A 25205-nucleotide genomic window follows, 5' to 3' on the forward strand; every position below is an offset into this window, starting at 1 on the left:
ATTATGTAGCTGACTATATTACTTTTTTTCAATTCAACAATGTAATATTTCGACTATAATAAGACAATCGAAATGTTAGGCCTTTCATTATGTGCAAACTTTAGGATAGTGCGAAAAGAGTTGTTTGTCAAAAATTCTAAATATTATTTATGTAGGTCTATTACAGACTCTTAGGATATATCAAATCTACTGTCAGTTCCGAATAATTTCGAGATAAGAATTGACAAGCAATTCAGCTCGTAGTGTTTTCAAATAAATGTTGTATATATTTAAAATAATACATAATCATTTTTAAATTCAAATTTGGGACTATAGAGTGACCACCTGAATGTGCTATTGCAAAAGTAAAGTCTAATCAGTGTTCGTAACCCGATGAGACCAGTCCCCAGAAGCAGCACCTGGTCACGAGTATGACGGATGAAAAGATTGTACCTATATCATTTAAAAAAATATCCCGTGATGGTAAACAACGTTAATCCATCAACACAGACGACTTAGTATAAATCGGCTTCTGTAATGAAGTATAATATATATCATATATTATTATAGTTATACTCTGGAGATGTAATTATAGTCATCTATATTAAATAATTATATTTATTTTTTATTTAAGTATCTCAACATTGCCATTTGACTGTTTTCGTTCAAACAAAAGTTTTAAAAACGTAATTCTGAACAATGTTTATTTAAAAGAGCATCACGTAAACTTGCTCATTCTTCTTTAGAGTCTACGATCCGTATTAGTGGTAGAATAAAAAAATAAGACTATTAAAAGTGCTTATTATTAAGTTTATTCGAATAAAGATTACAGAAAAAAATAGTAATTTTTAATTTGTATATATTACATATTCAAAAATATTGGTTCTTATATTATATTATCAGTATGTATTATTCATAAATTGTATTATTAGTAAGTCTGTCCAAGTACCTACACATATTTCAGTAAAAGTTTTCCATAAACTGGCCTTGAAGGCATTTATTATTCATACTACTATTCAACCGCGGCTTTGTCCGTATGATAAGAATAATTATTTTACTAGGATATATAGTTTGATAATAGTTTTTCTCAACCCAAATTCTGTGCGCCAACTGCATGTGGACCAAATTTGATCTGACGAACTTTTTGGTTTCAGTTTTAATCTTGAATTATCGCAACTGAAACTATGTTGCGTATTATATGATTTGGTCATGATTAATAAATAAAATTTAATAGTACCTACTACTAGTACATGTCCCTTTCTTATTAAAACACGAATTATATATTATAGGTATAGTTACACCTCTCACGTGACATAAGTATATATGTATATGAATAAAACTAAATAATCAAAGTAACTGATTACTAAAAATAGACAGACAAACTAAAATAAATGTTTTATATATCTATATATATATATATATATATATATATATAAAACATTTATTTTAGTATTAAGTACATAATAATAAAATAAAATGAACATTTTATTACCATAGAATTTAACTAAAACTGACTTTTTGTTAAACTCTTACTTAGTTGAGTCTGTAAGTTACTAAACAAAAAAAAAATTGAGAACTATTTATAATAATGTGGATATTATATGTTTATATACATAGGTATTAACTTTAACCATATCATTAATATTATCTATGTACACATGGCCCTATCTTATAAAAATAAAGGTGTGTCCTATACATCAGAGTCATCAAATGGTTTATTTAAAAGGACTGATAATGACTACAAAGCATAGAACTTTCTTTCTTTTCAATTACAATAATAAATAACATGATTACATGTACAATAAATGAGAAATTTCATTAAAATTGTGTAGTCATTTTCAATAATAACTTATTATTCACTTATATTCTCTTAATTAAATTAAGTAGTTATTTAAAATTTTAAAAAGAGATTAATTAATTTTTTTCATTCTTATTTAATTGATTAAATATCACATTGGATTCTTTTTCTGTGTTGACAGCTGATCAAGATTGCTATTTGACTAAAGAACATAGCAAGATTGTTAATGAAACATAATAATATAATATGCATATTATAACTTGGAATATAGATAGTAAGGTGGCAGGTGACTATCAATAGGACATTGACAGTATGCTGGATACCTAAATTAAAATTGTTTAATCTGTGAATTTGCTCTTCTATTTACTATATATAATATTATAAAGAGGAAAGATTTGAATCAAGTATTTTTTCAAGTAGTAAAAAGTCAAAAAAGAAAAAAATACTTGACCAAATACAAAATATATTTAACTCTTTGGAAGGTACTCTTTTTAATCAATTATATCGGAATACTACACCCAACTGCACTATCAGTATAGGCTTGTTTGTGAGTAGATTGGCTGTGAACAATACTGATGGGCCACCAGTGGAGGTTGATAACATGAACATGAGGTCAGTTCAGTTAGCCCATCATTAGTCATGATAAATTCACCAGCAATAAATCATGATGATTCCCAGGGGGAACTGTGTGAAGGTCAACCAGACACTACTGTGTCATTGCTAGCTGTGGAGTTAATAGTCCACATTGCTAACAATTCCCATCTTCCTGGAAGGTACATTGTTCCAGAGGGACATACGCTATGTATTATGGTAATATGTACAAAACTCTTGACTATAAATACAAAGTGAAATGGAGTAGGGCATTACTAATTTATACGACAATTTCATGCAACCCATGAGTATTTATTTCTATGATAAATATAGTTTTATCTCTACAACATTATCCTAACATACACAAAATACCTTTACAGTGGGTGACCAGTTATCTTTTATGGAGTTTATTGAGTACATCATTATAAAAATATGTCTCTCTACTGAGTTTTGAGAGAATAAATAAAATATTTATTAGTTTTTATATGAAAAAATTCATGTATATATAATTAAACTTTAAAAATAAGTGAAAGTAGACACTGATAACATAACATTTTTGATAAATAAACAAATTTATTAATAAATACACACTAAATTAATTAAAAAAAAACTTAATCTCAAGACCATAAAAAATATAATATTTTATTAACTCATAGAAACCAATGTTACCAAGTACTAACCTGGTCAGGACAAAAATATCCAAATGCCACCATCCCAAACAGTGAAAGCAGTAAACAGAACAATATCACTCGCCGGAGCCTCGATCTCGGTTCCATTTTTTTTATTTCATAGGCACCGCTGGGCAACAACAAAGCGAAATCACTATCTACTTGCACTGATACACTTTTTTGCATTTCGGTCGAATGCATGTCTCATTTTTACAAAAATATCTTCAGTCTAAAACCCACTACTTAAATTGTCTTAGTTTACGTTGTATTGCTCGCAAGTAAACTGTCACATTATTGTTTGTTAGAAGTACCTATTGGACTATTTATTCCATAACATTTTATTTGTTGATATGAAATGTATCGTCGAAGAAACGAAATTAAATTAAAACTGAGTTCGCAACATCAGCACAAGCAAAACAAGCGACCGACAGACTCTGACTGATTATGACATTGACAGAACCAGAAATGACGGATCGACTGACGGTATGACCATCTAAAAATGATTCATTTAGCCTATTTTTGAAGAAAATGTGCTAATTTGTGCCATAAATCTATATTAAAGTGCATAAAATTTCGTAATTATCATATTACAATTTATAATGTATTAAAAAGTTATTTATGGGCTAACTAACAAAAATTAATAAAATGGTACATCAATTACTTCTCAAAAAAATGTGAGGAAATGGCAACGTTTGCCATTTCGCTTATCCTCGTGGATACGTTCGTGGGGAACAGCGGTTCGGGAATGATTGTTGCTATGAATACGATAAGTCTAAGCGACAGATATGACTTTATGTGAACTTTTGTTACGTATTGTCAAATAACCTTACGAGAGAGATGCAAATTAAGGACGTGAGTCACCTCTTTCCAGTTGGGTAGCCCGTTCCGGCTTTTTTATTCGTATTTGTAGCGCTTTTCTACCGGGACGTTCACCATTTACAGATACGTGCTCAATGAGCAGAAGTCTGTGGTTCTAGACTACCGTCTGGTAGAAGGCGGGGGTAATTGGGTAGAATTCCTACCACGGGTGAAAGCGTTTGTTCAAACGCTTATAGGCAAGCATGTGACCCCTGTTATATGGTGGCGAGAAATGCCTTGAATATTTAACCAGTAGGAATACCCAGAGGCGGCCGTCTCCATGATGGATTTTACATACCTTGTAAAAAGACAAAAGGCATCAGTTGATCAAACACCTTGGTTTCATAGACCTATACGGGAACCAATTTGGTTGCCCAACTGTCGCCTATTATCACGCCATTTCTAATAATTCCGCGTAACCATTCTGAAAGACAATGTTTTTATCTCCGTGTCCTGTATGATTCTACCATAAATAATGAAAGAATTTTCATGAGTCCCTCGAATTGCTGTTTGAACTCATAATACCAAGCAATATATAGGGCAGTCCTCGTAACAATATGTTATGGGGACTGCAATCATTGGGGTTTTATAATATCGTCATGGTGTTGTACGATATATTTATTTGCATGTCTGATTATTTGATAACAAAAAAATTAGTTTCCTTAGGCGTCAGATTTACATTTTATTACGTCAGCCATCTTGTAGAAATAATGTCATCTATATACCTAAAAAGTAATATTAAAAGGATTGGCGGGAAGACAATTGTTAGTAATTAATACCAGTCTCATTGCTAAAAATATATCCGGATTGAAACAATAGTGAATTTGCTACTAGGAGGGGCTGAGGAACTCGACTTCATGTTCTTCCTATCATCCTCTACTGATAGCTAGCCAGTGTGTAGCGTTAGGACAGGCGTATGCACCATTTTATTATCATTTATGATATTTTAATACAGGTTTTTTTAAATAAGTGTTAATGGAATTGTTGATAAAAAGGTTCATAAAGACATATACAACAATTACAATTTTTAGCAATAACAGATTTAAACTTCCACGGCTCACCTAACGAAATTGTTAGGGAGTAGGTAACCGTCGTCGATATACTTGAACAACAGCTCAGACATAAAATGTATTTAGACTCCAGTGTCACCTCTTATGTTACCACTCTTGAAGACTACACGAGAGTGTATATACCCTGTAATTTCTAGGAAAATTCTAATGATAGTCCATAGTCCTCACTTTTCAAACTAGAAACCAACTTATAAAGTAACTAGCTACAGAAATTGGAGAGACATAGATACAAATGATTATGACGTTGTAGTTCCATAGTGACATTATTTAAGACATAATAGGTTGCAGGATGTACAAAATGACACAAAAAATCTATGATAGGCTTTAATCCAGTATCAGTTTTAGGGAAATTTTATATTGGATCGACATAATTTTTATAAATCAACACTTCACATGTGATTATGGAAAATGATTTTCCTTTACATAATATCACGATAAACACTAAAATATTAAAACAAAAAATAGAATGCATCAGCAAATTCCTAACTACAAATGATTAAAATCGAGGATTATAAAAAAAAAAACATTGTAATGTGGCACTAGCTCTATAGATGTCTAATTGAGTTGAAATAAATTTAAGTTAAACAATTCAAAAGGCACTTTAAAAATAAGGTGGGGATATAATAATGTAGATAATAACAAGTACATATATTCAATGATAAAATGCATGATGCACTAGTTGTTTGTCAGATATCTCTCGTCACACTGCAGTTGCACTTATCAATATAATCTTATAAAGACAATATTAAATATAAAATCAATAGACAACAATGCATATTTACCTACAACTATAGAAAAATATAATAAAATAAAATTCTGAAACCATAGATACATTTCGAAGTGATTTTTATTACTGGCTATAAAAGTGGTCACTCTTTTCTACTACTGTGTTATCTCAAATTATACAATAAAATGTATGATACAATGCATGGAACTCAATGCCACGAGAGAATACATTAACTGGTCTTGTTTCTGATATTAAAAAAATGTATACAAAATGTCCTCACCTCTTGATTACAATTTTTACTGTAATATAAAAGTATTAGGTCACCACACCACTAATATTGGTAAAATGTGTTAACATTTCCATTAGGTTGATGATACACAGATGATTGTGGTATTGTTTTAACACTACACTCAAACAGAGCACATGTCGATGTTAATTTTATCATTTAACTCCACCGGTCCCTAAAAAGGATCAACTCCTCTCACCACAGAATTTCCTAGTTATAAAAATTACTATATTTTATTGATTCAGTCCACAAATTTGAAATAAAGTCCACAATTCACTCAATGTCATGTGACACAAATCTGGCACATGATGAATGTTGTTAATGTTCGGTTCACTATGCGTTTGTTTAATTAAACGTTCTTCCAGTACAAAATATTTAGCACATTTTAATTTGTTGAAAGTTTTCTCATTAGCGTTGCACTGTTTAAAACAAACAATACTCTATTTTATTTATAAATTGTTCAGATTGACGCAACAATTGGTCACATTACGATCAATGCATCTTTTCTGCTCACATATGCAGCTAAACATACATATATATTATCGGCTTTGTAATACGGTACCAATTATTAACTCGAGTACTAGTTGTCTATGGGGAGAAGCCAGTCCTCAAATTGTCCTCAAACAGTATAGGCATCCAATCAATTGCGAGGACGTCCACGCCCACGTGAGCCGTCACGGTCCTGAAACACAAAGGCAATGAAGTACCCAGAATATACCCATAATTACTTTTATTATATGTGAAACACATATAAAAAATAATATGAAAATTTATTAAACATTTAGTCATGTAAGGTCTATTATAACGCACGTATTTAAAGGTCTGAATTATTATCATTTGTATATATTAATCATATAGTATTCATGAAACTAGAAATTCTCCAAAGAACATAGGTTGATTTAGTTACTATAAAGGCGAGCGGGGAAAACTGTGTATATACTATTGAATAATTAATGTGATTTACGAATTGAAGCACTAACCTTATGATGAGGTCTATAATTTGAGTCCCGGTCGCGATATCCGTGATCACGGTTGTCCCGTCCATCACGATCATCACGGTGATCGCGGTGATCACGGTGGTCCCGAGGATCGCGTGGGTCGCGGGATTCACGGTGGTCACGTGAGTCACGGATATCACGGGGATCGCGATTGTCGCGGCCATCCCGCGAGTCGCGGTGATCTCTTGGCTCACGATTATCCCGATGATCCCGTCCATCACGACCGTCACGTCCATCGCGATTATCGCGGTAGTCTCTATAATTGCGATAGCCACGACCATTCTCCTGATCCTCACGATTGTTATCCTGGTTGTTATGATGTGGCACCTTCCTTGAATCCTCTTCTTCTTGACGCCGTTCGTAATGAATAAAATCATCGAATATAGAAGTCGAGTGACAATAACTATGCATTATACGCAACACTTGCAGGCCTTTTGCGTGGGGCACCTCCTGGGTATCACGAGAGTTTGTAACTGGCTTATTTTCGTTATTCTCTAATTTGATATGACGAAGTTGCACATTCGGAACGTCCTTAACATAAATCCACCTTACACGAAATTGTCCCTTCCACTTATCCTGCGACCACACGGAAGAGTTAGAATTGTAGTCGACTGCGCTTGTCATGCGCGCCATGCCGCAGAAATGACCGCTACCATTTACCGAGAAGAACAAGAAGACTGAACCGGCCTCTCGTTCCCGCTCGCGATATGCAGCATCTAGCCTTTTATTTCCGTGTTCTGTGCTGCACCAAATTTCATATTTAATACTACGGTGGATATCATCCTCCGAGTATGACTTAATGACAAAAAATCGAGCAGATGGGGCGCCTAAATCAAACTCCTTAGGATTGTAATCGTTTTTGACGCGTAATTCGTCAAGAACGGGATGTGGCGTCGCTGGATTTGATTGTACTGGGGGGGCAGCGGCAATAGGAGGTGCAGGCATCGGCGGGCGAGGCTGATGAGGCTGATGTTGTTGGTGCTGTTGATGTGGTTGATGGGGCTGGTGGGCCTGGTGCGGCTGGTGAGGCGGTGGCGCGCGCGGCGCGTGCGTCCAAGCGGGCTGAGCCTGATGCTGCGGTGGTGGGCCACGTTGTAACGACGCCGGGGCCGGAGCTGGTGGCGCAGCTTGCAGCGCCATCGCTGCGGGTACTGGTTGAGGTTGTAACTGCGGCGGCGGCGGGGCTGTGACGACAGGTGCACTCTTACCAGCATCCCATGCGTTAATCTCTAGATTATGTTTACCGGGTACTATTGGCGGAGGGGGCATTCCAGGCCCCTTTTTCTTAAGTCCAGTGCTTTGGGAAGACGGGGCAGGTTTAGCAGGTTGGCTCGCGATTGATGCCCATGTCATCTTTTTGGGTTGCGATCCACCTGATACATCCTTGAGCTCCGAAACCCGGTCTTTGTCCATTTTATGCTCGCCAAGAGAGAGTGCCTGCACTCCCGTCTCGACAGCCTTGATGCCATCAGGCACATACATTCCATCGGCCCTGTAATAATCATCATACTGCTTTGCGCGTCCTAACTGACCCCATGTAGAATAATCTCCATTTCCATGGAAATAATTAAAATTTGAAGCTGGCTGACCGAACGCAGCCGTTGAGAATGCAGTTGTTGAAGGTCCAAATACACCTGAAATAGTATTCAGAATTTTTATTCTGCTGAATATTACTATAATTGTAATAGATTTTGTTAACTATCAAAAGCTGTTTAGTTGTCTAATTACATTTTAAAGTGAGTAATTAATAAATTCTGTAAACAAATAATAGCTGGCTATATTATTACAAAAAATATATACCGATGGTTCAGGTCCAGTAATTTTTAAGATAACAAATTGGATAGAAACTTGTTAAGTGTAAATGTGTAACTTTTTTCTAGTCACTGAATAAATACTAGCTACCATCCATTCCATAAGAATCGTGAGGATTGTATCCTCCGAGGAAAGTCATCGGGTCTGTTCCATTGGTGGACCATGTCCCATCCCCGACTCCAAAAGCTTGATAAGGAAGTGCTGTTGTACCGTAATAACCTGGAAAATAGAATTAACAATATTGATACTCCATATATATACGTTAAAAATAATCGTAATGCAGACTATGCAGACTCCATACTCTGTATTTCACTGCCAATAGGTAGAAACAGAGTAAGGGAAGACCGCGACACAGCTTACATCAAGTAAGTTACAGAAAAAGTTGGAGTTGTGTCATATATACAGCTAAAAAGATTGATATAAGATAGTGGTAGGTGGCGGAAGCTCCACCTACAAGAACACAGCTCTTAAATTATGAATGAATGCTTTTTGTATATATATAGGTATAAAATCTCAGTTCTTAGAAATGACAATACATGAGCGATATCACGAGTGTCATATATTGATTTCATGATATCCGTGATCAAAAGCATAAAAGCAGTAGACAGTAGTAATTTTCCATCTGGTAGGCCGTCAGCCCCTTTGCTATTCTAATTATAGAAACATAAATGTCACTCATCTGTGCTGGCTATATTATATATATTTGTAATGTATGTACCTACCTGCCGCGCTGTAGGGGTCGGCCGCTGACGAGATGGGTGGTGCGTAGGAAGGTTGCTGTTGTTGACGCCATGACACCTCCGCCAACTCGTCGCCGCCACTCTCTAACTGTTGCTCTTTCGGTGCATTTGTCACTGTGGATTTTATATGGAAAATTCAATAAATATGTTATACAATTTTTTTTAAAACTTTAATTATGAAATTAAAAATAAACAAAACTATGCAAGTGATCAGAGAGTTGTTATAATAAGATCCGATTGCAAACAAAAACAATAAACCTGCAAAATCGTCATTTTTTTTAAGATAAGAATAAGACTATGTCCATTGAAGTGATACAGTATATACACATCAAATTTCATCTGTTCAAATGCCTTTTATATTAGTGGAAATATGGATGGTACAACAACCATAATGTAGAAGTAAATTTCTATCATTCTGCTACATTCTTAATGAATGTAGAAATAACTCAAAAGCTCAACCAATAAGTTATAAATGCTTATCATGACTTTATGAAAGTTGATATGAAGATAGAATGTATTTGAAAGAAGGCAGATGAAGTTAAAGCGACAAACATCTTAGAGAGAAACTCTGAGCAGTTCTTGGAACTTGTGACCAGAATGTAAGTTTAAGCACAGCCCCTAGCTGACTTGCCGAGTGTAAAGTCACCTCAACAGCTCATGTTTCTATCCCTGCCAAGTATAAGTACATAGGAGCCTGCTAGTGCAGTTTAATCCCAAAAAAGCTGCAAGTCATGGGTAATAAATAGTTAGTGATAAAATACTGTTGAGGATCTTACTTCACTTCGTCACTTGCGAAAATAAAATTGTATATTCATACTGTTTTCATTATTACTATTGTAGGTAGCTAAAAATAAACTACAGTGTAGATATTATGTCAAATCTTATCAAGACATTCTCATTAAAAATATAAGGTCAAAACATTGATCCAGACAGAAATTAATGAGTGACTGGTTTTTCCTATCACACATCCAGAAAACAAACAATTTTATTAATTTACATTTGTTCTATCTCCTTCATAGAATTCATTATGTAATTAATAACTGTTAGCTTATTTAAATAATATAATAAGAAATAATCATGTAAATATATTTTTTATCCTTAACATACTAATATGCAATATAACATAACATAATATGCAATTCTTAAAATCTGTGTTGTGATCAGAATTGCAAAAAAACAATCACCTTTAGACATCAGGAGAATAATAGAAACTTTAAAATATATAGTGCCTAATTTCAACCCTCATGCATTGCTATAATATAGTCAATTATATAGGCTAGGACTAATTAGCCACATCTACATAAAGTTAAATTTGGAATACAAATAAGAATATTTAAAATACAATTTATAATTTTATTACTACACTACCAACCCGCCCAAGCCTCGCAGATGTACATGTATACATATAAACATCTTGAATCACTCTACTGACTATTAAAAACTGCACTAAAATCCATCACATAGCCTAAAATCTAAGTGAACAGATAGCGGAAATGTCTTCATTTTATACTATGTTGGGTGACTTGATTTAGTATCATACATTTAAAAAAAAATATTGATTAGTATTAAATGTACTCAAAACTGGTTTCATTTTATACTATGTATATATGGTATATATATATATATGACTTGATTTATTATCATACATTTACACAGTAGTAAATTGTAGCTTCTACTCACACATACAAAAAAAATATATATTATTAAGTGTACAAGACTTGGTAATAGTAGGAATAATAAGTTCAAATTCACTATTTCCTGCAATTATTAGTTATAATTTCTCTAGGTGCAGGTATTTTATCATTATGTAATTTGACCTTCATAAGAGATGAATACAAATGTATATTGTAAAATTAATATATATACACTTATTTATATAATCTTCATTCTGTTCATATACATGAGTGTAGTGTTTTTATAAATTTGCTTCTAATGAATTTTTATCAGCAAAATTAGACATAAACAAAAGTTAATTCCTATTTCACTATATTCTTCCATATTATTCATACACATGCACTTTTCATAATTTAGCTCATTTTAGAGAACAATGAATGTAGAATATTAAATTAGAACCGAATAAAATAGCATTCATAATTATATCTTATATTTAACATAATAATATACTTAATTGTACAAATACAAATTTGAGAACAAGTTATAAATTACTTAAATTCATATTGTTTTCATGTTAAATTTACTAACCAGCTGATAGATAATACGTTTGATAACATATGCTAAGTAAGCCCTATAAATCAACTAATATTTACATAAAGAAAAAAAAACAACAGTAACGTTAATATCACATTACAATGTATCGCGAAAATGTAATAATATGTTTTAATAGGAAGTGAAAATAGGAGAAAGCAAAATACGACGTTAATGTCAGTTTCAACGCAAAAGCACCGGATACAAAGTCGGCCGGTAAGGTGTTCCTCCTACGGAGAAAACACCGTGCAACGTCATAATGGTTTCACTTTACCTTGGTTCCCTTGCCCTTTCATCCGCTATGAATCGCAGTTACATGAAACAAGGCATGAAAAATATTATTAGATCCTAGAAATTACGACATAAACATGTAAATAATGCAAAGAAACAGATAAAATGGGAAATACCTGATCTGACACGCCTGCTGACATTGGCTGCGATTTATAGAATATTTAGCACTCAGGTAAGTCTTTGCACACAAAAGTAACAAAATAAATCACATCGGTTTCACTACACAAAGTCTGTCGAGTCCAATAACTAACTAGTCACTTTAAAATGTCTGTAATTAAAAATTATCACTGAATGTCCGACACGATTGAAGGTTTTTAATGGCGGCCACTGGTGTTGCCATTTATGCATTTCTAAATTGGCTATATTTTTTTTTACCCAAAAACCGGAAAAAAAATCACAAGATTAAAATTATGGGGTGGGATATTCTTTTTGCCAAGATTTAAATATAAGTTTTGTAATGTTTAATTACAATGAATACTTAGAATAAGTACTACTTACAAGTTAGATAGCTATAATGAATGTTTAGGGTTTTGAGAACCTGAAATACCAGTGCAAACAGAAGCACAAGATCTATTGCTTGCTAAGAACAATAACTTGTTAGTTATACACACTGCTCTTTTTAGGAGTAAGAGAGTCATTTGCTTATGTGACCAGAATTATGGATATCACAGAAAAATATTGGGGCGGCCGTTGTGCGTTGTGCTTCTGTAACTTTCAATTTCTTTACCATATCATCCTAAAATTTAGCTTGAGAAATAAGGCATACAGTACCTCTGTATCCCTACTACTGCCATCACGCAAGTCTATATATACGACTGTACAGTGTGCCTATATAGGTGATCGTATTTAGCTTCCATTCTGCATACTCCGTAAAGTCATGTATAAAGATAATGGAGACATTAAACAGGTTCAATGCGTTCCCGCTACTGAAAATTCTGCTGGGACGCTGTGTGGCGCCAGTTATTTTATAGCTTAGGGGACAAACGAGCTTGCTTCTCACCTAATGGTAAGTGATTACCACAGACAATGACCGTTACTGGATTTTTAAGAAGATATATGCTCTTTTCTTGAAGGTTTTAATATCGTGTAGTCATATATACAACATACAGTTTTGGGGGGAAGGGGATTGTTAGCAATGGGAACTAGCAACTCCTATTGCTGGCAATGTACCATGTTAGGTCGACCTCCACGCGGTTCTCCCTGGAAACCATCGTGAAGAATTCTTGGTGAATTTGTCAGGTTGGACTAACTGACCTGACCTCATGCTCATCTTATCATCCTCCACTGGTACCCCGCCAGCGTAAACCGTTAGTGCAGGCGGGTGCACCATTCCATTATATCATACGCAAAAAAAATACAGTTTTATGTTCTTGTAATATGTATTAAGTATAGAAAATAGTAATCTGTTCAAATAAAAGTAAAAAATTAAAACATGACAATAAATGCGTATTTTAAGGATTCAAATAAAACAAAATATTTATAATTTAACAAAATTTTGTTTATGAATCAAGTCGATTATTAAAATTATACACACCCCCACCTGACATTCACATAATGTGACATAATAATTATATTAATCCAAGTTTCAGACATTGATCTTTGGACTTAATTCTTTTTTTACTTACCAAAAATTCGAGACAATCAATAAGATATATTAATATTATAAAAATGTAGTTTTTGAGTTTGGATAATCAATAAAATCCAGCACTAGTGATCCGACAATCTTTTAGTGTTGGGAACTCCGTGTCTCAAGGAAGGCTGTAGGATATACATAACATCACGCTACAACCAATAGGAGTGAAGCTGCAATAAAAAATGTTCCAAAACGGGAAAAATGTGACGCAGACGAAGTTGCGCAGGTTAGCTAGTAAGAATATATTTTCGATTTGACTTATACTTACATATAATGTACGGTCTATAAAATCTATGTATAGAATTTTTCTCAAAGATCAATTAACATAGAGGAAAATTATTTACATTAATTCACAAATTAAAATCTTATAGAAATAATAGCGTAAAGCCGAAACCACTTTTGGCAGTTGCTGCAAGCTGTAAATTTGAAATGTTTACACCACCAAAAACATGGGCGCTTGTCACATATAAATTACGTTACAACAATTTTAGACCCCCATCATATACAGGGTCAGGGTAACCATTAGGCGGAATAGGGAACTGCCTAGGGCCCCACATCAGATAGGCTATGCTGGGGGCAACAGAAAGTGAAAATTGAATTATAAAAATTGTACCCATAATGATAATAGGTATTATTATTTTTGATTGAAATACATAGCATACAGACACCTGTTTCCAATACTATTTACACAGGAATGAGCCCCAAGATACTATAGGAAATAGCTGGTATTAGCTAGGAGCGCTGACTTTTTTTAATCCAGTTCCAATTATATACACACTTAATCGCTTAAAGCAAGCCCTGAGCACAACATAGTCTACTTTCTTGTAAAGAAGGAAGATATTGTTTTAGTCCCATTAGCGGCTTTTTGACGTGCCTTTTCTTTAGCAGATAATGGCCGTTCTTTCTTTACCTCAGTATAACTTTGATTAATATTGTTATACATGTTTTCTGTATCTTCAGGAAATTCTTGTTTAACTTTTTTCATATCATTAACATCTGTTGCTTCGGACTTTCTTTTCTTTCCAACAGATTCAATTAGGTCCGGTTGAAAATCCAACTGCTTTTCTAAAAGTTGTACAAGTTCCTCTTGTAGATATTCAGAGACCATTCCATGTGCATATTTCAAATAAAATTCTGTAACATTAAATAGAGACATTCTTAAATTAAAAATGTAGCGACCCACACACTACACACACCTTTTTACATATTATACTTAAAAAAATCCTAAACCTGCATCCTATACACTCATAAAAATGTACAATGTTGAATACCAATGTTTGTACAGTACAAAAATCAAACCCACAATCATTGGGTGATGTGCTAATCGGCTAGACAACTAAGGCAAACAATATCACTAGAATTATATTGGATATTAATTAAAGTTTAGACACAAAATTATACTCCCAATAGTGATAAATCAAAGGAGGAAAAATCAGTTACCTTCATCAATTGTATCTTTTGTAATGTTACTTGCTATGAATGTGGCAGAAGTGGCTCCAGAAGTTACATGTATATTCTTCTCTCTCAATACTTTTGCCAATTTCCGAACTCGTCCTTCAAGCCATTTTAAAGTTTTATCTTCATTGTACTTGTAAGCTTTCATGTCTGCTGGACCCTTGAAATATACAATATTCATTTGATTTCCTAGAAATGTAAAAGGAATGCCATGTTTGACATCAAATAGAAAGTACAATTCTTTAAACAAAATAATAACTATAGAATATTATACTTACTTCTAAAAAATTAAGTAATAGTTTTTTTTTAACTGACAATTTATTTGTATCCCAAATACAATATTTGGTATTAAAAAATATTACCTTAATTATGTGGATTGGTTACATGTACCATTGTTGATTTAAAAACCAAACTGCTGTATTTATATAACTTTGGTAACATTCTATACCAATGGGATCAATCTATATGTATATTACTTCAAATAATAAAGAATTCCTTATTAGTTTAAATTAATTAATGAAGTCCATACATAAAATAATATAAAAAAATACAACTGAACCATATTCTTTATATTGTAAATTTGTACATACATATATGTATATATATATACCTTGAGGTCTCCAATCAAATCTATATTAGTAATGAATTGTACTATTTTGTTATAACTTTTTTCTGACAGCAAATCCTCTAAAGGCACAGCCCTGGTACTGCATTGTTTTCTTAGTTGTGGTAATACTGAAATAATTATTAGTCTTCTTAAACATAATGATTCTATAACTACTATTAACTATTATAAGAAAAAACATTTCTATTCTATATTACAATAATAAAATTAAAATACACATGCATATCTTATTTTTGTAATAATTAAAAATAAATATTATTAAATAACTATATATTATTGTAAGCTGTTTTGGTTGTGGGGTGTAATTAGACAGTAAAATTACAGGATGGGATGTATGACATCTTTTTCCCCAGATTGAAAATGTATGAGTGGAGTCACTGGTGTCTTGGATATAATAGTGATGTTCAATTATATATGCAATGCTTACCACTTACCATCAGGTGAACTGCAGCTTGTTGGCCATTTTATTTGCATAAAGATAGGAAATAGTAGACTTATCCAAAATCCCTAAGATTTACATATTAGGATAGAGATAGGCTAACCAGTCACTAACCCTTACTTCAATTGTTTTCAGTAGAGATGATACTTACTCAAAAATAAAGGATTTACTGCAGTCAACATAAGCAAGTCACCATCAGATTTAACAGTCTCTCCAATGAACCAAGATCGATAGGGTTCACTGAATGTTACCAGTTCATACATCTTGCTATGAACATAGTCCAAGCAATATTTAGCTGGATTACCATGTGCTGGATGTGGCAAGGTTATGATGCTGAAGTTATTATTTTCAAACAATTCTTCTGTAAATATAAAATCATGTAATTAACACTTTAACAGCTAATCAAATTCATAGAAAAGTTGCCTGTGATAACTTATAGTACCATATGTATGGACTAAATTATACATGTATATATTAAATAATTGACAAATGCTGTTACATTAGTTGTCTCGTTTTGCTTACATGAAAATAGTAAGGGGGAAAGGGATAGTTATTGTGAACTAGAGGCCACATTGCTGGCAAACCAGGGTCATTAATTTCAGGTATCTTTACCTTGTTGCGATACCTGATCTAACATTCCTTCAAATCCTATTATCCTCCACTGGTGGGTGACCCACCAGCATATGCAGTTGGATCCATAATATCATTATCATGTAAAAAAATACTAGCTGATAGACTAACCTTATAAGATAAATTATTACAATTATTATGAAAGATATTATTACTAAATGTGCCAAGTTTTTTTTAGTAAATGAGGATGGAATGGTTGTCCATTTTATCAACTTATGTATTCTTCTTCTGTAATCTTCATCTTATTATAATATAACACTATTACACAAGCTGATAAAGACTAGGCAATGTACGTTAGAAGTAAGCTTCTTATTGAATGTAACTGTAGGCAGAAGTACCTTTTAGAAGAAGAACCCAAGAACTTTCAATACGTTTAATAGTTTTTTTTGGACTCTCGATTGATGATTTCGGTTTCTGAGATCGACTTGTCATTTTTCTTCGATATCCTTAAGAAAATATGTCGATATTAAATAAAAGCAAATGTATTATTTATAACTCAGAACTGTAACATAACCAAAAACTAAAATAGCCGAATTGAACGTCGATTGTATTGATAAAATAGTAGGAATAGAATAATATAACTATTATATGTATATTTTATAACAATAATGTAAGAAAATATAATAAAAATATGAAATAATGTTAAACAAGTAAAAGTAACTAAGAATGGAAATATTTTGACCGGTAAATTATGACTTTGACAGTGACATATTTGACAATCAATTTTTGAAGTTGCACAGAGTATCATGTACTGACGTATTCCCACAGTCACTTGTCACACGGGTCACTCATCCCGCCATTTCCTGTTTAGTCTGTGTTTATCATTAATTTTTAATTACCGGCTTACCGGTTTTTATCAATATTTCTTTAAATATTATAGCAAAATAAGATGCAAGCTTTTCTAAAAACAGGTAAAATATCAGCAGCAGACAAGCCGTCGTCGTCTGGAATAAAGACCTCAACTAAAAAGAAACCACCGGCACCATGGGTCGAAAAATAGTACGTATCGATAATTTTGTTTATATGTCTAACGATTTCATTTAAAATATATTACTATATATATTTATAATTATCTATTTTAGTCGGCCGAAGACTATAGATGACATAGTGGATCAGGGGGAAGTAGTACAAGTTCTACGGGAATGTTTGTCAGGAGGCGACTTGCCTCACTTATTATTTTACGGACCTCCTGGAACAGGGAAGACAAGTGCTATTCTTGCTGCAGCTCGGCAACTGTTTGGGGACATTACACGTGATCGTGTGTTAGAGCTCAATGCATCCGACGAGCGTGGTATCCAGATAGTGCGGGACAAAGTGAAGGCATTTGCTCAACTTACTGTTAGCGCCACTAGACCTGAGTAAGTATTTAATGTACTTTATATTATTTTTTATAGGTCGAAAGTAATGCCAATAACAGCCCCAATTGATTGGAATGTAGAAGTTGAATTGATCCAGCATACATTTGTTTTTGATGTCATAAATTTAGTTACAATTTAGAAATGTTTGTAGTTACATGTAGCCTAACAAGTAAAATAATGAAATATTAAAATGTTTTTTGTATAGCAAATTGCTATATATAATATATTAAGTCCTAAGTAATATAATAATCTTTAATAACTTAGAAATATCTAAAAAACCAGATCTGTAAAGATTCCTAAGAAAGTTCATACAATATTTCAGATTCTGTAAAATATCATGATTTAAAAATGGTATTAATATATGGTAATGTGATAACTAGATCAGTGGTTAGAGTAAATACACACACAGTAGGGTTGGAACTTGTGTATTTGTTTCTTACAAATGGATACTTTAACTTACACTAGCTATTAAGACTATATAAACTACACACTATGTGACATTAGTTAAAAGACTTATAATATAATGTACACTTGTACAATCCATTATCATATGTTGCTCTACCATATCACAGTAATAATAATTACATACTATAAGAATGTTCTTCTGTATTGGTTTTGATTTAGTTAAGGTCTACAACACCTCTTGACCAAATTAATTTTTTTGGCATGTATTTCATTCTATCTCTATTAAATTCCACATTTATTATAAATGTCTAATTGTTGATAGGCATTGTGACTTAAATAGCTAAACTAATTTTAATTAAATTTAATATCTGTAGATAGACATCCTGTACTAAAGAAGACTTTTATCACAATTCATCTTGGTTTATTTTCTGATATTTTCTTTTTGTAAATTGTTTATGACCAAAAAACATCTGTTAAATATGAATAATGAGATCTACAAAAAGTATAGCACTAGTGGCAATTAGTTAAAACCATCATTACTGATTTCTAAACTTATTGATTACAGTGGTAGACCATGCCCTCCATACAAGTTGGTTATATTGGATGAGGCTGACTCTATGACAACAGCAGCGCAGGCAGCTTTACGACGCACAATGGAGCGCGAAACACGTACAACTAGGTTTTGCTTGATCTGCAACTATGTGTCAAGAATCATACCTCCAATCACAAGCAGATGCTCAAAGTTTAGATTCAAGCCACTTGCAAGGGAAAATGTTATTAAAAGGTGGGTAATTATATTTTTTTAAATAATAATATAGGAGCTATAATATACATCACAGGAAGTTACAAAGGAAAGGAGGAAGGAGGTTGGCAAGGATTGATATGGTATAATAAGAGGTAGTAGGAGTTACAAAGCATGTTTAAAAGTTCATGAATATAGGACCCATGTAGTACTAGCAATAATAATGATAGAAGGGATATGCTTTGTAGATGTGATAAGGAGAGTGCAGTGACAGAAGTGATTGTATCTATTGTAATATGCTTACACTGTCGGCTGTAATCACTATTTCATTGTCAGATTATTGGTCATATATTTATGTGTGTATGGTATATTTTTGTATATGTATATATAAGAACATGTGTATATATATATATTTATTCATGTATATTCTATAAAATAATATATTTAAACTCATGGTTGACTGGTAGAAAATGCCATTAGGTGTTAAGTCCGCCATATGTACTTTTTACCTGTGTATGACGTGCATTAAAGTTATTTAAATAAAAAAAAATAAAAATTATAAAACAAATTGTATATAAAGAACACTCATATTTTAAATATGGATAAAAGATTATATAAAACTGCCTTGAAAAGGCTTTCCGATTTTGTGACATCTGTGTTGAATTTTAGTATTGAAACAAGAAATTTTATCTTACAATGTGACCTCCTGTGATAGGATGAGGGATGAGGGGTGAGGGGACGGAAGTGATTTATTTTATCATGTCTATGGTTGTTATCTATGTGGACTAATGGTCCCATTGCTAGCAATGTACCATTTCAAGTTGATTTCAGAATGGTTCATCCTGGAAAATTATTGTTATACATTTTGGTGAATTTGCCAGAAGGGGATAACTAATCTAACCTCATGATCATCTCGACTAAACTCAACCTAAGCAAATCATCCCCCACAGGTGACCTGCTAGAGTATATGATTATCAGAAGCAAATGCACTATACCATTATAATCCATTTATAAAAACTAATTTCATTGGGGGAAGGGGATTGTTAGTAACAAGGACTAATGAACCCATTGCTAGCAATGTACTATGTTAGGTTCATCTCCACATGGTTCCACCTAGACACCATTATGATAAGTTCCTGGTGAATTGATCATGATCATATTTCTCCACTGGTGCCCCCTCAGAGTAAACCATTACCATTTATTTAAAAAATACCCATTTTTTTTAGTTTATTTGTATTTCACTTTATTTCAATAAATATTTTTGTGCATATTTATTGGATTAAGAGGCAAAAACTGCCTTTTCTATGTAATCTATAAATATAATAAGATTACATAATAAAGTCCCTTTTTCTATTATATATAATGTGTCTCTAGACTGCGAGAAATATGTGAGGCTGAAGGTGTTGATGTTGGCGAAGGTGATGTGCTCCATCAGGCTGTGGACACGTGTGAGGGGGACCTGCGTCGTGCTCTCACGGCACTGCAGTGTTGCCAGCGATTATTAGGGAAAATTACTGCAGATGGACTTATTGAGGTACATATTGAAAAGAATTTATTAAATTGTAATAATAAATTTATTTCATTAACCATATTAACATACAATTTGGTTAGATATGTCGTTATAAGTATGAACTTTCGTAGCTTATATAGAGAAGGAATGCAGAGTAGTAATATTTTTTAAAAATCATGCATAAAAAATACAACAAATAAAAAAAGACATTTTACACACTACTATGTATTTGACACACAAATGCATAGAAGTATATACTCTTTGACAATAGAACCTTAATAATTGTTTAAATTTATCAATAAAAATAATTACTAGACTTTGTTCTAAATTATCTGCAGCCCTTATAAAATTATGAAGACAAAATTAAAAATTAACTATTCGTGAAACCTATACACACGAAATACATTGTAATTGTTAACACCATATTTTATTAATTACATCAAAAGTAGGCTAGAGTGATTATTTGTCATTTTTGATAATATTTCTCCTGATATTTTTATATTACGCAGGTGACAGGGCTGGTACCTGAACAGAGTGTCAATGAATATTTGAGTGTCAAGAATTACGCTGAACTCGAAAAGTTTGTTGATAAGTAAGCATATTAGTATTTATTTAAATTTATATTAATATCACTGATGTTTTCTTTTACAGGCAGAAATACATTTTGTATTCGAACTATTCTAATGCTGCCTTTGAGAGTTATAGGGAGCGAGTGCAGAAGGCGTTTAAAACTTGTGGAAGGACTTATGGAGCGGCTGAAGGGCAACTCCTTTCTGACGGATACATCTTTAAACCGAGGGCACCGCTAGGACTTTAAACCTCGGGTCAGGCTGTCGTAATTTCAATCTATATTTGGACAGGATCGGGGATTGATTGAACGGGTTTGAAAAATATGTTTAATATAGCAGGGACCAAGACATTGTTGTACTTTTTTGTCATGATATATTTGATGACCGTCGCCTTTATGGACATCACGTTATCATATGGTGATACCACTCATGCGTTGCATTCAGAAGACTAAGATGCACTTTATCCTGTAATTTCAATGTCTAATCGTATAATGGACACACAGCTTACGAAGCAAGCTTCTTGGTACTGAAATAGGTGAGAGTGAGGTACCCAATCAGATGATTTTTAGTCAAATATTTTTAGTGGGGTAACTTAAATTAACTACTAAGAGTAGTTTAAGTGATAGTTCAATAGAATAGATAAGTGGTAAACGGTGACTAAACATGATACAAGACATCACAATATCACGTGATAACACTTTATGCTTTGCCATTCGGCGGACGAAGATGTCGTGATGTGAGCTTTTATCCTGTGATTTCGCTGAAATAGGTTAGGCTGATGTATCCTACGCATACGACTATACTTATAGCAAGAGAAAAATAGAGGCGACATAAATATGTAGTAAACTATTTAATAAAGCTTGTGTAGTAACATGGGAAATAAAATATACCATTTAAGTTTTCCAGTACTTCTCCACTGATGTAGCTTGCCGAACTGGCCTGTAGGCATAGTGATAATAAATATGATAACATACACCGAAAATTGTTAATAATGTAATAATAATAATACTCTTTATCTTATTAAAATTCTCGTGTCACAATGTTAGTTACCATACTCCTCTGAAACGACTTGACCGATTTTTATGAAATTTTATATGCATATTCAGTAGGTCTGAGAATCAGCTACTATCTATTTTTTTATTTTTTGGGTAAAACTATTTATTTATATTTTTTATTGTATATCATTAAAAAAAACATACAACCCTAAATTTTCCCCCTTCTCCCTTTTTGTTTCCTCACCAACCCCTATTTTTTTTATAGCGTTATTAATTTATATGGCAAAACAACGTTTACCGGGACAGCTATTTGTGATATAAAAATAAAATATTTAGACAAGCAAAACTTAATACAAAAATATTTTAATAAAAGGCGGCCTTATGGCTCAAAGCAATCTCTTACAGATAACCTGGTATGTTATAATTGTAATATAATATATATATGTTAAAATAATAATATTTTGCTTACTATAATAACACATGTTCAAAATTTAACGTTATCTAGGTTATATAATTTATTGCTGTGTGAATGTATTTTTAGTGCGTGTATGTATAAAATTCAGACTTATACTAATGTATACAAAAATTACATTCGGCTTATTATGATGGACGACATATTATGAGGGATCAAAGTGCAAGCTTGTGGATATAATTACATAATAATTGTCAATAATCTACACAATAACAAAATTGTACAATGCCGACGATTGTATATATTTCAAAATATATGTAATAGATATTAAAATAAAATCTTCTCAACTTCTGGTGCTCTAATAAAGATAATCCGTCTTTATTAGAGCCAAAACAATAGATTTTAGAATTCTTGTCTGTCTGTTTGTTTATGCATTATGCAAAAGCTACTACGTGGAATTGAAAACAACTTTCATACGTGTATATGGCTAAATGTCTAACATAAAATATTTTAATTCCATTTTACTGCAGACTAATCTTATTACATGCAAAACAAGTGCGTCTTGCTAGTGTTATTATTTCATATTATCATCACTTTAGAATTTTAATACGATTATAATGAGGGACGATGCTCTTAAGTTGAGTGTTCTTTATACGATTTGTTGAATGATGACCAAATTTCTGCCTACTTGATGGAAAGTGTAAGCTTATAGATAGTGTGATGTAGATGATCATTACAAAATACAGTATGACCCATGCATCCATAAAACGAATAAAATTAAGTACCAATATAACTGATAACAAAGAATTAAAAATATAGTTTCTCATATCTACTTGATGTTCATCGTGCTGTTTTTTTATACTACGATGATGGCGAACAGCCGGCCCATCTGCTGTTACATAGGTTGTTACTTAAAATCAGATGAACCCTCAGCTTGTATGCCAAAATTGTATTTCTTTTTTGTTGAAAAAATTTACAGTAAGTATTTTCTCAGGTAAAGAAAATATGTAATAATCTCAGCTATTCTCTTCCAGATTCCTAATGGACGCATACTCGGCATCTCAACTATTAGAACAATTGAGTGCCACTGTGGTGACTGCAGGCCATCTCACCAACAAACAGAAGTGTGTTATTAGCGAAAAGGCAGCGGTGTGTTCCCATAGGCTCCTCGACGGGGGCGCAGAGTTCATGCAGCTCACAGACCTCGGTTGCACCATAATAATGGCTAACAATGACCCATGATGCTTTAATTGTTATGTTGCTAAGGTTAGAATAAAATTTTGTGTATTTCAACAGACTTCTAGGTACGATTCGATTGTTTTTTTTATTTGTTATCCGATGTCTTCATCAATTCCAAACCGATTACTGTTAGTGTTTTTTAAAGTACGGAAAAAACCTGAAATTGATATTTGAGATTTTGTAATATATATACATAAGTAGTTAGTATATGTTTGTCCTCGATATGAAAACAGTTTTATCACAGATCCATCAAGTTCCAAAACTAACCAAAGCTTGTATTATGTTTTGTACTGTGCAAGAATGTAAGCCCCTAATTGTTTATTTTCTGAAGAACAGCTTTATTGTATCAAGTTATTTTTTATTATGTGCATAGTCAAACCAAATAAGCTAATAAATTTATTTCTATCGCTTATATTATATTTTTAAATATTGCACAGAAGTACATTTATTATATATAGTAGAAGACTAAGTATTTCATGGCAATAGTGATTCATTTCATGTCGAAATTCAAGTCAAGAATCACATTTGACATGAAAAACAAAAAATATAACCTGTAAGAAGTTAGTGCATTTTGAAAAATGACTGATCTATTTTTATATGGAAAAAAATTAATTACAGTTTTTCATACAAATAAACCATATTCATTTGAATACTGTAATTTTCTTTTGTTAATGCCTTTCATTGTTTGTGTGCACTGGAAACGTGTGCCGAGATACAAATCAGTATACCGGTCGTACCAAGCCAAGTACCAGCACCGTGTCTGCAGTTTACGCGCGCGTTCATTTCACTTCCGCCGTCGGTTGAACGGACGGACGGGCGAGTAGGAAAGAAAGAAAATAACGTTCTTGTAGAAAAGATAATATCGCGCGGCGATGCGGAGTGAGGGCGCGCGGGCCGGTCCCCACCACGTCACGGTTTGCGCGCGCAGCTCGCCCATTGGTCGCCGTCGCCCCTCTCGATCGTCGCACGCGCAGCGTCTAGCTTCCCAGATTTCAAATCTCGACCGTTTATTTCGTAGTGAGCCGGCGGAGAGCGCGCGTCGCTACGTCGTCCGGTCGCGTTTAATTCTGGCCGTTTAAATAACACGGCAACGTGCTCGTGAACAAGCTGTTCGGTGCTACGGCGTGACGTCGCGGACGATAAGTGCGTGCAGTGGTACGTGCGAAGCGG

At 33.1% G+C, this 25205-nt stretch overlaps 4 protein-coding genes across 7 annotated transcripts in view; 1 reads left to right on the plus strand and 3 right to left on the minus strand.

Moving 5' to 3' along the window:
* LOC131844226 (heparan-sulfate 6-O-sulfotransferase 1-like) overlaps positions 1-3455 on the minus strand; it is a 202497-nt gene extending 199042 nt beyond the window's left edge. The window contains exon 1 of one of the 2 annotated variants that reach the window (XM_059193048.1): positions 3049-3446. In XM_059193048.1, coding sequence (XP_059049031.1) covers positions 3049-3237 — 189 coding nt within the window. In that variant the 5' untranslated portion in view covers positions 3238-3446. Of the gene's footprint in view, positions 1-3048 lie in introns of both variants that reach the window. The other variant, XM_059193049.1, reaches the window with a different exon arrangement.
* Positions 3456-5275: 1820 nt separating this feature from the next.
* LOC131844204 (YTH domain-containing family protein 3) lies at positions 5276-12350 on the minus strand. Of its 3 annotated transcripts, none has more exons than XM_059193021.1 (6): positions 12140-12350; positions 12007-12031; positions 9510-9641; positions 8878-9006; positions 6958-8609; positions 5276-6659 (listed from the first exon to the last, which is right to left on the minus strand). In XM_059193021.1, the coding sequence occupies exons 1-6, from the start codon at positions 12161-12163 to the stop codon at positions 6618-6620; spliced, it is 2004 nt and encodes a 667-aa protein (XP_059049004.1). In that variant the 5' UTR covers positions 12164-12350; the 3' UTR covers positions 5276-6617. The 3 variants fall into 3 exon arrangements, with proteins under 3 accessions (XP_059049004.1, XP_059049003.1, XP_059049005.1); XM_059193020.1 differs by having other exon boundaries at positions 8875-9006; XM_059193022.1 differs by lacking the exon at positions 8878-9006.
* A 1079-nt stretch (positions 12351-13429) lies between these two features.
* LOC131844384 (ribonuclease H2 subunit B) lies at positions 13430-17436 on the minus strand. The gene is made up of 5 exons (XM_059193260.1): positions 17144-17436; positions 16327-16536; positions 15722-15846; positions 15097-15271; positions 13430-14790 (listed from the first exon to the last, which is right to left on the minus strand). The coding sequence occupies exons 1-5, from the start codon at positions 17235-17237 to the stop codon at positions 14471-14473; spliced, it is 924 nt and encodes a 307-aa protein (XP_059049243.1). The 5' UTR covers positions 17238-17436; the 3' UTR covers positions 13430-14470.
* A 224-nt stretch (positions 17437-17660) lies between these two features.
* LOC131844336 (replication factor C subunit 4) lies at positions 17661-24675 on the plus strand. The gene is made up of 6 exons (XM_059193195.1): positions 17661-17804; positions 17888-18163; positions 19134-19352; positions 20685-20844; positions 21330-21412; positions 23831-24675. The coding sequence occupies exons 1-6, from the start codon at positions 17695-17697 to the stop codon at positions 24036-24038; spliced, it is 1056 nt and encodes a 351-aa protein (XP_059049178.1). The 5' UTR covers positions 17661-17694; the 3' UTR covers positions 24039-24675.
* The last annotated feature ends 530 nt before the right edge of the window (positions 24676-25205 follow it).

The sequence above is a fragment of the Achroia grisella genome, unplaced genomic scaffold (genome assembly GCF_030625045.1).
Source record: "Achroia grisella isolate CSIRO2021 unplaced genomic scaffold, CSIRO_AGI_Agris_v1 utg402, whole genome shotgun sequence".
NCBI classification, from domain to species: Eukaryota; Metazoa; Arthropoda; class Insecta; order Lepidoptera; family Pyralidae; genus Achroia; species Achroia grisella.

What these genes read in the sequence shown, in the direction of transcription:
- LOC131844204 (XM_059193020.1), bottom strand. Translation starts at nt 12,163, where the DNA reads ATGTCAGCAGGCGTGTCAGATCAG. An exon ending in GAAAGGGCAAGGGAACCAAG is followed by an intron (nt 9,642 to 12,006) that starts GTAAAGTGAAAC and finishes TAAAATCCACAG; the next exon opens with TGACAAATGCACCGAAAGAG. An exon ending in CGACCCCTACAGCGCGGCAG is followed by an intron (nt 9,007 to 9,509) that starts GTAGGTACATAC and finishes TCTATTTTCCAG; the next exon opens with GTTATTACGGTACAACAGCA.
- LOC131844384 (XM_059193260.1), bottom strand. Translation starts at nt 17,237, where the DNA reads ATGACAAGTCGATCTCAGAAACCGAAATCATCAATCGAGAGTCCAAAA. An exon ending in AGTAAATCCTTTATTTTTGA is followed by an intron (nt 15,847 to 16,326) that starts GTAAGTATCATC and finishes TAATTATTTCAG; the next exon opens with TATTACCACAACTAAGAAAA. An exon ending in ATTTGATTGGAGACCTCAAG is followed by an intron (nt 15,272 to 15,721) that starts GTATATATATAT and finishes GTATATTTCAAG; the next exon opens with GGTCCAGCAGACATGAAAGC.
- LOC131844336 (XM_059193195.1), top strand. Translation starts at nt 17,695, where the DNA reads ATGCAAGCTTTTCTAAAAACAGGTAAAATATCAGCAGCAGACAAGCCG. An exon ending in GCACCATGGGTCGAAAAATA is followed by an intron (nt 17,805 to 17,887) that starts GTACGTATCGAT and finishes TATCTATTTTAG; the next exon opens with TCGGCCGAAGACTATAGATG. An exon ending in GTTAGCGCCACTAGACCTGA is followed by an intron (nt 18,164 to 19,133) that starts GTAAGTATTTAA and finishes TATTGATTACAG; the next exon opens with TGGTAGACCATGCCCTCCAT.